At 41.7% G+C, this 13,869-nt stretch overlaps 1 protein-coding gene across 13 annotated transcripts in view; it reads right to left on the bottom strand.

Annotated features, from left to right (window-relative positions):
* Positions 1 to 423: 423 nt before the first annotated feature.
* LIN54 (lin-54 DREAM MuvB core complex component) overlaps positions 424 to 13,869 on the bottom strand; it is a 66,116-nt gene continuing 52,670 nt past the window's right edge. For all 13 annotated transcript variants that reach the window (XM_045995958.1, XM_045996010.1, XM_045996003.1 and 10 more), the window contains 8 exons: positions 12,662 to 12,735; positions 12,298 to 12,495; positions 11,094 to 11,185; positions 10,195 to 10,266; positions 9,309 to 9,411; positions 9,019 to 9,156; positions 5,256 to 5,458; positions 424 to 2,412 (listed from right to left, as the gene is read on the bottom strand). In XM_045995958.1, the coding sequence (XP_045851914.1) occupies positions 2,211 to 2,412; positions 5,256 to 5,458; positions 9,019 to 9,156; positions 9,309 to 9,411; positions 10,195 to 10,266; positions 11,094 to 11,185; positions 12,298 to 12,495; positions 12,662 to 12,735 (1,082 nt within the window). In that variant the 3' untranslated portion in view covers positions 424 to 2,210. The remainder of the gene's footprint in view (positions 2,413 to 5,255; positions 5,459 to 9,018; positions 9,157 to 9,308; positions 9,412 to 10,194; positions 10,267 to 11,093; positions 11,186 to 12,297; positions 12,496 to 12,661; positions 12,736 to 13,869) is intronic.

Genomic DNA, 13,869 nt, shown 5'->3' with positions numbered 1-13,869 from the left:
TTGAGCAAAATGACAGACTCATTTTTTAGTTGTGTGCTTTCAGAAGTAATGTCAAACTTAAAATCAGATTTTAAAAGTTTCTTGTAACATGGTTAAAAGTGTTTTTAAAGAAAACAAAACCCTTTTTTTTACAGAATAGTATAAATGTTTATTTTCTGTATGATTTACTTTGCTGTCCTGTTTTTACAATATAGAAAAGTGTATTCTTTGAATAGCTCTAGTAAATATAAATTTAATCTTTCTACTTTGGGATGTAAATAGAGCTAAAAAAAATTATATACCCAGCCCTCCCCAAATAGTCTTTTAAAATTGTTGAATTAATGTGGATATTAATCTTGTTCAGCAATTTGATGCAAATGCCTAAATACAAAAAGTTGCTTAGTAAGTACGACACAGGAAGGAAAAGTCTTAATACTTTAGATAGCTTCTTGAAAATCAGAAAAACTAGTAGCATTTGATTGCACCTTCAAGTTTTTACAAGCAAAACATTCTCAAGCAATGCCGTCATACATAATCTACAATTGTAATCCAAATTTCACAAACATTTTCTGCACACTGTATATAAATACACATCACAAAGGTGCAATTAGAATTAAACACAGAATATGTACAAAATGAACAAAGTTTAGGTTTAGACCAAAAAGGAACTGTAATCTTTGAAAAATAACTTGATTAGATATTTTATCCTCTTACACTGATTTACATTTATACAAATTTTAATTAAACATACTAGATTGAGGTGCTAAGAATGTTTGCACTATCTACATTTAAAGTTACTCAACTATAATTTTATAAATCCAGATTTCAAAAGGAAGATACTTTAATGAATAACGGAATCTTCTTTTGGATTACTTAATTTCTGTTGCCTATATCTTGCATGTTCATATGAACATATATACACACTTAATACATACAACTATAGATTCCTTGTAGGAAATGTAATAATCATATACTAATAATTACTGAGGATTAAGGTACCTAACAAAATGCCTGAATTCCAACATGGTTTTTTTTCTTGTCATTAAAATCCGAGTCCTATTACTGGCTCTAAAATTCATAAAGCTTTTGAATTCTGAATTAGCGAAAATGATTTAGGTTATTTTAGTAATAATAAGAAAACACTCATACCTTCGGCTTATCAAATCACTGGCTAAAAAGAATGCCATATTAAGCTTCCCTTATAAAAAGAAATCCCGCTGTAATTTTTGAAAGATTTGTTAGGAGGCCCTTTCAGTAAATCAAGTAAGACTCATACATTGGATTGAGACCTCTTAGTTCAAAAGTCTATAAAGAGAATTGTATAGATGAAAAATCCTTCCCTAAATTCATCTATTGGAGTTTCAGTGTTCTTCATTTCTCCATCCAAGCCAAATTTTATACCTGATAATTACGTAAGGTTCTATTATCATCACTACATAATAATAGTAAGTTCTATTCATATGCACCTCTCACTTTTAATAGTACCCAGTAATCACTCTGACAATTTATCCTTTCAAATGCACACCATCTCCTTCAAAGAAAATGGAAACACCCTAGAGCACTTCTTAGTCACTCCTCAGAGAAATACATTGCCTATTAAGAACTATTTACTGTCCCTTAACACTTTTTTTTTAACTTTTTTATTTTAAAAGCGTGCCTATGGATTACTTCCCCTTCTGACATTTCCAAAGTGACAACAGGGTATTACTCCAGAATCTGTGCTAAAAAGCTGGTTTTTCTTAAAAAGAGTGCTTTTCTAAACGCAAAATGGCATTGAATATGTTTCGTAAGAGTTTGTTTATGTGGACATTCTGTCTGCTTGGATCTAGTGCCAAACGATGACTGGATAACACCCAGGGTTGTTTGGCTTTTTCTACTGGAACAAAGTCATACAACACCAAACGGTATAAATTATAGTAATTTATAAATGTCCTTTGTCAATAGAATCAGAAGGATAAAACATCTAATTCTTAAGAAACCCATGCAAATTAAAAATCCATGTATACAATAAAGAAAAACTGAATTTAGAAGGGGCATAAACAGATCTAACTAAGATTTAAAATGTACTAATTTCCTCATTTAAAATTTCTTCTCTTTCAATATTGTAATCTCAGGTCTCACAAGGACTGAATTAACAATACAGTAATTGTTAAACTAGCTTCCGGAACCCTCAGTGTCCCGGCACCTTCGATTTCCTGTACAGTTCCACCTCTCGGTCTTTCGGGCGAGGGCTAGCAATTCGTAGCACAAGGGTCACCCTTTGCTTTCCCCGCAGAGCTGATGACGCTCATCAGACACCGTCCGAATTCCTCAAGTATCATCCGCTCGGCGGCTGCCTTTGATTTTCCCTTCTTGTCGGCCTGCTCCGCCTGGGCAAGAAGGCAGTTACACGTGGCTTCGGCTACTTCCTTGGTCACGAATGTGAACGGCAACCTGAAACGACGTCAGAGAGACATGATGGTGCTGAATCACAACCAAAGTGAATGACAGTCTAGCTAGTGGGGACCGGCTGGCACCTTCGCGCCCAGCGGCGCACTGAGCACTGTAAGGTCCGCACGGAGCGCAGGCACGTCCTGGAGAGCTTTAAAAAGTCAGACCCGGTTTTGTGATCGAGATTGTTTTTAAAGACTGTTCAGAAGGTACGATTTTAACGCAATACACATAGACAAGGTTATCGGGGTAACTAAAAGATGTTAATTCTACATGTTGACCAGATAATTCTTTTTTTAAAAAACAGTATTTTTTTTTAAAGATTTTGTCAGAGAGAGAGAAAGAGCAAGTGAGCACAAGCGGAAGAGCAGTGAGCAGAGGGAGAAGCAGGCTCCCCGCTGAGCTGGGAGCCGGACGTGGGACGATGTGAGACTTGATCCCAGGACCCTGGGATTATGACCTGAGCCGAAACCAGACACTTAACCATCTGAGCCACCCAGGTGCCCCCCAGATAATTCTATAAAAAAGTACTCCTAATTCATGAATGTTAGTTTCTAGAGTGCAATCTTTGTTTTATTGAGTATGATTTCTTCATGGCCTACGACACTGCCTGACACATAGAGGCACTCCGTGAATATTTGCTGAAGGAAGAAAAGTGGGAATTGAAAGTACTATCTCCTGGGACGCCTGGGTGGCTCAGTCAGTTGAGCATCTGCCTTCAGCTCAGGTCGGCTCAGGTCATGATCCCAAGGTCCTGGGATGGAGCCCCGCACTGGGATCCCTGCTCGGCCGGGAGCCTGCTTCTCCTTCTCCCATTCCCCCTGCTTGTGTTCCCTCGCCGTGTCTCTGTCAAATAAGTAAATAAAATCTTAAAAAAAAAAATAAAAATAAAAATAAAGCACTGTCCATAGTCCCATATACATTGTTCATTAGAAACGAGAAAGCACACCAAAATTTTACATTGTTCCATCACAACAACCAACATGGGAAAACCAAATGCTGTTCTATATGTGGAGTTTCTTCATAAAGAAGCTCTGCGGTATTAAGAGCAATCCATCTTGGGGCTTGCTATATGTAGCTGATTCTTAAAGCCCCAGAGACAAAACCAGGCAGCCTGATGTAACAACGACCACTGACAAGGAAACTGCAAAACGAATACAGTCTGAAATTAGGGTCTGCTACAACAAGAGGAAGTTACTAAGGCTTTGGGCTGCGATACAGCTGTAGAGAAAAGTGTAAAATACAAAACACTTTATATTAGAAAATACTATGTTAATACTGTATAATTAATAACACTGTATAATAGTAGTGCTCATATAATATTTGGAAGCTACAGAAAAGTGAAAGGAAGGAAAAAAATTCAAATTTTTGCCACTCAGCAGTGTATTAACATGACGTAAAAAATTTTTTTTAGTTTTGATTATAGTGTATAATTTTGTGCTTTTACACTTTATAATATTTTTCCCAGGTTGAAAATCAGTTGTAAATATTTTTAGGGAGATTCAGATTTAATAATCTAAAGGATTACTGAAAGCAGATGACCAGAAAGGATCCCTTGTTATCACCCTTACTGAGGTGTCTGCCTGTTTCCACTCTATTCACTCACTAACCATTTGCTGATTATATTCCAGTTACAATTGAAATTAATTCTTCAGAATTACCATCTGCAATACTCTGAAAACGCAGCATTTCTGGGGCTCCTGGGTGGCTCAGTCGGTGAAGCATCTCACTCTTGGTGGCAGCTCAGGTGATCTCATGTTGTGAGGTCAAGCCCTGAGTCGGGCTCGGCACTCAGTCAAGTCTGCCTGGAATTCTCTTTCCCTCTCCCTCTGCCCTTCCCACTCACGCCTTCTCTCTCTCTCTCAAACAAATAACTTTTTTTTTTTAAAGCATCTTTTTTTTTTTTTTTTTAAAGATTTTATTTGTTTGGGAGAGAGAGACAGGGGGAGGGGCAGAGGGAGAGGGAGAAGCAGGCTCCTCGCTGAGGGAGCCTGACGCGGGGCTCGATTCCGGGACCCCAAGATCATGACCCGAGCGGAAGCCAGACACTCAACCACCTGAGCCACCAAGGTGCCCCTAAAGAAGCATTTCTATAAGCATTAGGACGACTTCACCTTATGCATTTTAAATAATATATCCCACTGGCAAGGTTCAGTGCCTTTAATAATTCCTCAAATTAACTGCTACCAAACTCTACTCCAAATCCATATGAGCAAGTTCGGCTGCATAAGGCCCTGCCAAACCCTGGCTAGAGAAGCTTTGTTCTTCGTAGCCACCTGGTAAGGATGATGGGAAGGATCAAGAACACCGAGACTCAGAGGGAGCACTTGTCAAACTCCCAGGCGACGGGGCGCAGACAGTATGGACACTCAGCTCGGCCACACTTTACAGCTGGAGTCTTCTACTCCAGAGTTCAGTGGTCTAGTGAAGTAAGGGGTGGAAAGGTGCTCCAGAAAGACAGGGAAAGTGCTACAAGGGCCAGAAAAAAGCAAGAGAAGGTAAAAATGTGCCAAATTATGAGTGATAATACTACCAGGAACAGCTATAAAGTTTGGTTTTCTTAGGGGTCTGTCAAATTACGTAATTACATGATGACCTCATCTTAGTGGGGACGAGTTCAATTAAGTTAAGCACAGGGAATTAACCCATTACTGTGCACTGTAGAAGTGTGCTCTACATCTGACGTCGTTCTCCTGTCCCTCCAAATGCCGTCACAAGTGACTGAAGTAGACAATGCGAAAAGGGGCCTGTAACAATCTAAAGTATGAACTTAATTTAGTCCAAAAAGAAGAAACTTTACCAAAGTAATCATATTATACTACAAAGACACGAAAATACGGACTTACTTTCCTCCCCCACTACTCAAAGCGGGCGTGGGCCGAGTAAGCAAGTCGGAAATCTGAGAAGATAACTTCGTTTTCGCGGCTGTCTGCTGCTGCACTCGGACTTCGGCCGCGTCCGCCAAGTGCATCAGGGTCTTTCTTTCTGGGCTTTCTTCAAAATTCTTGCAGCCAACACATTTGCATATTGAAGAACACATTATTTTTGCCTAAAAGATTTACAAAAGAAAAGTTTCCAAATCAAACCCAAAAAACATTAAGTAGACTCCGATCAGATCAGTAGGAACGCAACTAGCCAACTGACATCACCCGCAAGGGAAACCTCTCTTCCGGCCAAACCCTAAGTGGCCCAAGTGGCTGACCACACGTATGGGCGCGTCGGACGTTCAGACCGAGAGCAGCTCCACACAGTGCCTGTCTCTGAGCCCTTCCGTGTCAGTTTTTCCCCCGATATGAATAACTTATGTTCTTTATAAAGAATATGAACGATACAATATTTAAAAATAGCAGTTAGCCAGAATTCAACCGCCTCAATCAAATCACCATTAACATGTTGGTGACTTCCCACTTAGGTAAAACCACAACTATCACATTAAAGGAATTTTATAGATGCTATTTTCATTATTCATCATCTCCATCATCTCCCTCCCTCAATCCCCTTCTCCAGATTCCCCAAACCCTCCAACAGCCCATATTAAACTAGTGTGTCCTTGCACGTCAAACTATGGAAAGCACGCCTTTCTAGGAAAAACACAGCCCGCAAGTGCAAGTACTATCTTAACTAACACATACATCAGTCTTTCTTTTTTAAGGTTGGTTTACAAAATCACACGCTCACTTTCTGCAGCTTCCTCTGGTCACACCACACTCCGTGGGGTCGTCTGCCCGCCCCACCCCCGTCATCCGGCACAGACCGAATTCATTCTATTTGGGGCCGCAGCCCCTGGTACGGGGGCGGCATCACTGATGTGCGCATTCACTTGCCGCCGCTGCTGGGTATTACTCGCCGCTGCTGGGTATTACTCGTTTCCAGTTCTTGAGTACGGCAAATAATGTGGAAAAAGATGTTTTTTTTTTTTTGTTGTTGTTGTTGTTGTTTTTTAAAGATTTTATTTATTTATTTGACAGAGAGAGATCACAAGTAGGCAGAGAGGCAGGCAGAGAGAGTGAGAGGGAAGCAGGCTCCCTGCTGAGCAGAGAGCCTGATGTGGGGCTTGATCCCAGGACCCTGAGATCATGACCCGAGCTGAAGGCAGCGGCTTAAACCACTGAGCCACCCAGGCGCCCAAAAAAATATTGTGCTTCTACTTCTATGAGCTAGATTTCTAGAATTGGGCTCACTAGTAGATGTATTTTAACAGATGTGGCCAGACTGTTTTCAAAAGGCTCTAACCCCGCCCATCTCATGAGCAATGTCTAAAAGCCTCTCCTCCATCCCCACAGTGTACACTGTTTTAACATTTAGCATCTGATGGGGGACAGATAAAGTGAGATCACATTGTTCTTTCATTTACATTTCCCAGACCTCATAAATCTGAATATCTTTTGTTGGCTTCATTTTCTCCGGTGAACCCATGTCAATTTAAAGAAACGTACCTACTGCCCTTTCTACAGCACCTGGCAAGATCAACAAGTCATATTCCGATGAACATATTTACCCTGCTCCTTTCTTACAATAGACAAATAAATTCTCTTTACCAAGGGAAAAGAATGAATACACACTTTGAGTTCACTGGTTTACTATGAGCCGGTCAGAGAACCTAAATAAAGCGGTACTTAATACGAATCTAATGATGAAGAGAGAAAATCTCTGACATCAAGGGGGGAAACCACACACCACTAATGGTAATTTGGATTAAGTAGGAAGAACCCTAGGAAACGCACTGATAATCTAACAGGAACTCGGGAAGCAGAAATTAAAATGACAGGGTAGTCACTTAGCTTTGTTAATTTAACTTCCCTTAAGGTCAAACAAAGCGGGGAGGAAGAAAGGTTACAAGGCAGAGCCATTGAAATAATGTGGATGGTCACTCCTCTACTCAACCAGTCCTGAAAAGTGAGTGAAAGGAACAGGAATGTGTCATCCAGATGCAGACCAACTGGCTCAAAACAGCCAGTTCAATGAAAAGACCAACAACTGGACACGAACTGTCAGACGCACAGCCAATTCGCGACGGGCCGGTCAGCTACCGCTAGTCACTGTTCAGTGTGCTCCAAGTTTTCCCATCTCTTGGTCTTTCAGAATGACACACGAGTTACTGGACACTGTGTGTCCGGAATGTCAATGATTTTATTGTAACAGGGCAGCTTTTTCTCTTCTAACGGATCTCAACCAGCACTGCCTTTTCTACTCCTGTTAATGCTCAGATTCAATTAAATTATTGGCTCTTGTGTGTTGGCATTTCATAAGCCTCGCATGTACTGCCTGTCCAGTGCCGTATGCACGGAAGGGCTGCTTTGCCCTTCTGACCCAGCTTTCCATCAATTTCCATTTTCTCCCCTTTTGTGGATTTGGTTTTATAACTTAAATTTTTTACGTATTCAGGACAAATTCTGTACAACAGTTTGTGAACAGAAGCCACCTATTTCGTCAGGTGCTCAAACAAAAATGTCCATCTTTCACAACACAGAATAAAAAACTGATTACTGGGGGCACCTGGGTGGCTCAGTGGGTTAAAGCCTCTGCCTTCAGCTCAGGTCATGATCTCGGGGTCCTGGGATGGAGCCCTGCATCGGTTTCTCTGCTCAGCAGGGAGCCTGCTTCCTCCTCTCTCTCTGCCTGCCTCTCTGCCTGTTTGTGATCTCTGTCAAATAAATAAATCTTTAAAAAAAAAAAACAAACTGATTACTGGACTGTAGACATTACTTAAGAGACTTTCAAAATATTCTTGATTATATGCAATTTTCATTCATAGTGACTTTAGGACTAACAAGAGATTACCTTCCTACACTTCTTGAGAGTTATCTGACTTCTAAAATACGTGAATTAAGAATTCATTATGCAGGGGCGCCTGGGTGGCTCAGTGGGTTAAAGCCTCTGCCTTCGGCTCAGGTCACGGTCCTGGGGTTCTGGGATCGAGCCCCATAAGTGACTCTTAATCTCACAAAACAAACTCAGGGTTGCTGGGAGGAGAGGGGTTGGGAGAGGGGGAGTTGGGTTATGGACATTGGGGAGGGCATGTGCTGGGGTGAGTGCTGTGAAGTGTGTAAACCTGGCGATTCACAGACCTGTACCCCTGGAGATAAAAATACATTATATGTTTATAAAAAACAAATAAATAATTTAAAAAAAAGAAGAAGAAGAAGAAGCATGAACGGATCGATCAGGTGATGAGACCCCGCGCGTTACGTAATGACAAAACCAAGTATCGTTCCTCGGAGTCCCTGCTTGGGAGGCCAGATGGTCTTCCTCAGACGCGGGCCCTTGCACCAAGTGTGCACATTTTCGGACTGCAAGCACAGACACCGCCCCGATGCTCAGGCAGATTTTTTTTTTTTTTTTAAGATTTTATTTATTTATTTGACAGACAGAGATCACAAGTAGGCAGAGAGGCAGGCAGAGAGAGTGAGAGGGAAGCAGGCTCCCTGCTGAGCAGAGAGCCCGATGTGGGACTCGATCCCAGGACCCTGAGATCATGACCTGAGCTGAAGGCAGCAGCTTAAACCACTGAGCCACCCAGGCGCCCCGATCAGGCAGATTTTTACAATACACCCTCGCAAAGTTATCTGCAAAGAATGGTTAGATTATGTTCCCCAACCAGCATCTCACCTCATAGCATTCACAGTAGTTTTTAAGACATCCTGATCGTTTGCAGTTACACCCTTTACTGTGACGTCGATCTGATTCTCCCTCCTTTCCTTTTCCTATCTTCGGCTTGAAAGCTTCTGGATTTCGGTCAAGGCATGCCTATCAAAACAGACCAAACATCAACTGAAGTTCAATCACATGACACTAAAAACTGCAAAAGAAATTAATTTTCATTGTAAGACAATTGAGTTCTACAAAAATCAGGTAAAACTGGAAATTTTGGTCAGTTAAATAAAATAAAAAGTAATCACCTTTATTGCTTTTTGCCTTTCATTTTCATGTTCCAAATTATTATAACAATTAGTACAATTGCAGTTGTTGCAAAATTCACCATTTGCAAAGCAATCACAGTATCTGGAATATAAAAACCAGTGCAGGTCACATAAAAAAGTCATTGTTCAAATAAACAAAACTAGAAATTATCTGATTGAAAGCAGTTAGAATGTACTCAGAGCCACCCAGTTGGAGAGTTAATGTAAGTTGACTGTCAACCGCATGATCAGGCTCAAAGTCACACAGGTTCCTAGAATTTTGGTTCAGAAACTTAGTTCCAAGATTATCTGTTGTTAACACAAAAACTACGTGATTTTATATGCCTCCAAAGTAAGTTATCTCAAAATCCAAAAAAAGGTAAAACATGGGCTTTCTTCCAATAGTGGAATCAGGCTCCCGTGAACTACAGTCATGCTTCTTGGGACTCCAAACCCCTTATATGACCAATGTTTTTCACTTAATTGTTTCAGGACAAATCTCTTGGTTCAGAACTAATAAGCAAATTAATCATCCAACAATTTTAAAAGCTACTCAGAGTATCACCTCATTTAGGAGGCCAAATATGAAGGTCATAAAGTCAAATTTATGATTACTGAAGATGGAGGCTATGTCTGTCTCACACTGCTGTGTCCCTAAACACCCTCCCCCAGGGCCTCACCTATGGTAAAGACTATAAAATTACTTCCTTCTGAATGAGTGAGAGAGTGCTCTTACACCACCACACGTGATCAGACATTCACATCCATGTTTACTTAAATTACTCAGACTTGTGAAATTGGTCTGTTAAGACTTTTAGTTAACTCTATTTGCTTTTAAAAGCATTTTCAGCTATATCAAATATGAAAGAGTAGCAAAAAGACTTACAATTTCAAACACAGCGATTTTGTACAATTACAGGGTTTTCTGGGCCTACTGGCAGACTCTGATGGGATTATGCTACACAGATACAAAAAGAGATACACATTTTAATCAATTAAAGGTAGCTATTAAAAACTAGAAAAGTCTCTGTAAATTCCTCCTAAAATTAAGCTTTAACACATGTAACCATCTCCAATAAAACCTTGCTATATCGTTCCCTTCAAATCAAGTTCAAAAGCTAGCTGTAACACGAAGAGAGTCAGAGAGCCAAGACAGGGATTTGGGGGGGTGGTTAAAAAGGAAGTCATCAATAGCTTCTAAAGAACACGCCAGAAAAATATTCTTCTTTCTGAGAGAAGTAAAGCTGAAATCTGCTCAAAACTTTTGGGATTCAGCTAGGCGAGGAGAAAGCAGTGTGTGCGGCTGGAACTGGAGCCAGGCAGATGGTCCCCGCAGTTAACTCAGCACCACTTCGCAGACAATACCACAGAGGAACAAAGTCCCAGATTAAAAAAAAGACTAACGACAACAAAAAAAGGCAAGGACCTAACATAATATTAGAAAACTAGTTAATATCAATTTTAAAACATATTTAGGATGAGGGAGAGAAAGAGAGAGAAAGAAATAGACAAGAACATGTGGCAAAATTGATTCATCGAAGTGAAAGATATTTGGGGCTTCTCTGACAGCTCCCTTAACTTGTTCTCAAAGTAAAAAGTCCTACAGAGGCATGCTCATATGGCTTTAAGGAAAAAATAAAAATGTAAAAATATATATACCTATTTTGTAAAAAAAAATTTATATATATATGTTATATACATAAATACAAATGTATTTTGAAATATAGTTAAGGCTGCACTGAACCTGATCCAACAAGCAAACTCACATGTCTTCAGAACACTCACCCATTGAATGGAAGCCTTGCCTGGGTCTGGATACCAGGTGTCCCAGTGAAGCTCGAGTTGCTTGCTATGGACACATACGAGGACTGCTGCAGCTACAATGAAGAAAGGCAACTGTGGACCATACATACACACATGCACAACACTTTCAGACATCACGATCAGGAAGAAACAAATCCATCTACTAAAAGGGGAAAAACAGTACGGAGAGTTTCAGACAGACACGGTACTTCATGGAGCTCCTCTAGAGGCCCAAACTAACACGAGAGGGGGAAGACAATGTGAACATTTTTAGAGTGCTACACGGTACAAATACAAGAAGGTGTTCACGGAGCCGCAGGCCTATCAGGGTCAGGAAGCTCGGGATGATGCTCCGACAGTACAGGTAGCAACTTGCACCCGTGAGAACGACGCAGTGCTTCTACTTGTAAATACAAGGGCTCCATGCGGTCGCTCATCCCATCACGAGGTACAGAGAGTGAGAATTACATGAGCAACCATTTCTATTTTACACTGATTTCCACACAAGAAAAGAGATGCTGATGATAGAAACACTCAACACTCATTTTCTAATCAACAGCCACATTAAACATACTCCAAAGTACACTTTGTTAGAGAAACCAGGTTTCTGCTTCTCTCTCGTAAAACCTGAGGAGAGCAATTCAACTGTTTAGAACACGGTGCTAATTTGCTGGATCCTCACTGAACAAGAAAACTTCTATCTGCTTCCGGGAAGCAGCACTCCTAATCCTCGCCAGCCAGCGGATGATACGAGGCTCTGACTCTAAAGACGACGGATGAGAGCGTCTGGGCAGGTCAGGACAGGTCACTACAGGTGCGTGGTGACAGTTGGCTCTCCGGGAGCAAGTCCACGGCACCCCCGTCATCTGTGAGAAGGGCCGCAGCGCGCTCTAAACGCACTGGAACTCTGCCGACGGCAGCTTCAACGCCCTCCTCTATCTACACGGTCTCGTCCTCCTGCCAAACTGCTCTCAGTTCCCAAGTGTCCGATTGTGTATGTGACTTGGGCAAATGCTAGCGGTACCTCGAAACTGATTCAGAAGTTTTTGTTAGCATCTTAATATTCTGGAAACAGCCATTTTAAGACTGGGTACGAGGTTTTTCAGGAGTTTCAGGCTGATGGGGCTGTACATCTTTGACCAAATTATCCCTTTTGCAATGCAGTGACTCTGTTTCCTCCTCTTACCTGGGTCACATACTGAGCCGGAAGCACCGCGTAGCCCACGTTGCCTGCTCCCGGCGCCGGGGCCAGCACAGTGCCTGGCGGCAGGTTGGTGAGGTTGGGCTGGATCTGCGGCAGCGGGGCGGCGGGCATGATGAGCCGCTGCTGGGGCTGGCTGCTGGCCACTATCTGCGGACTGGGGTTGATGGGTTTGGGAACAACCTTAAAAAGCAAAACAAAACAAAACAAACACGCACATCCACGATTACAGAAATACACTTCACAGCTTTCCCATTCAGGATGAATCTCTTGCATGTGAATCTCAACTTGCGATTTGAAAAGTGAACTGTTTGGGAGAGGCTGAAGAAAGAAGTCCCGGGACACTCACCTGTTTGACAGTCTGCGCCGAGACGAGAGGAACGGACATCCGCACGGGGGTGGTGTTAACGACCACTGGCTTTGCTTTTTAAGAAAGGGGAGGAAAGGACAATTTATTTACAGGAAACAGTGCTTGAAACATAGAAGATGCTTAGTTCTCTCAAGATATCCTCATAAAAGAGCTTAAAGAATTCCACTGGTTTCCTGTTTGGAGCAATCTGTAATCAGGATAGTTACCTTTTAAAATTCTGTGCCCATCTACCAGGGAACTTGGAGCTAAGGGAGAAGCTACAGTCTATCTGCCTGACAAGGGAACGTTTGTCATTTAAGACAGCCGACTGAAAATACTTGTCTGTATCTGGATAATTTAAACACTCCTTACTAAATCCAGTCAGTTGAAATGTTCCTTAACTAAAAAGACTGTTGTTCAAGAGCTTGAGTAACAATGCTGTTCTATACTCTTTCTACTCGCCACGTTTGTGTGAAAACCCGAGAAAACATCATTCTTGTATAACTCATTATTTACAGAGCACCTACAAAAGGGAGCCCAGACAGCATGAAGGTTAGGAATATGGTTTCTAAGTCATAACACCCTGGAGACTCCAATCCTAATTCTGCTGCTTTCTAGCTCTCTTCGCCTATATCCCCATCTGCGACGTGGGCATAGTACCTCCCTCACAGGGTGTAAAGATCAAATATGTTAACCCATGAACATTTATTGGAACAGTGTCCAACAAACAGTGTCTCAGTAAATGTTAGCTGCCATTCACGTCACTGCCACTATTACAACCGTTCGTACTACGTAACTGGCACCGTGGACTGTGTTCCAGGGAAACTGAACTACAAGACACTTGCTCAAAGAGATTACCCTCAAGTAGAGCAGATTAGACACGTACCAAATAAAATAAACAAGGTTAAAAAGAGAAACTGCCGCAGACTCCAAGAGAGACTGGCAGAGGATGGGAATACAAAGAACGCGAGAGGGCTTAGGGTCTGAGATGGGTCTTGATTGACAGTCAGGCTGTGGAGGAGGCACACAGACTGGGGCGGGCCATTCCCTGCACAGGCAGGAGCATGAGAAGTGGAGGCTTGATGCTGGAAAGCAGCAAAACGTTTCCCAAAATGTTGGTGAACAGACCAGTCTGGCTGGAAGCTAGGGTTAAAGGAGGTAAGCCCAAGTTTTGAGTGTCAGGGCTGAAATCTATATATTTAATCTGT

This window comes from Meles meles, chromosome 2 (genome assembly GCF_922984935.1).
Source record: "Meles meles chromosome 2, mMelMel3.1 paternal haplotype, whole genome shotgun sequence".
Classification (NCBI taxonomy): Eukaryota; Metazoa; Chordata; class Mammalia; order Carnivora; family Mustelidae; genus Meles; species Meles meles.
This window is presented reverse-complemented; position numbering and strand designations above follow the sequence as displayed.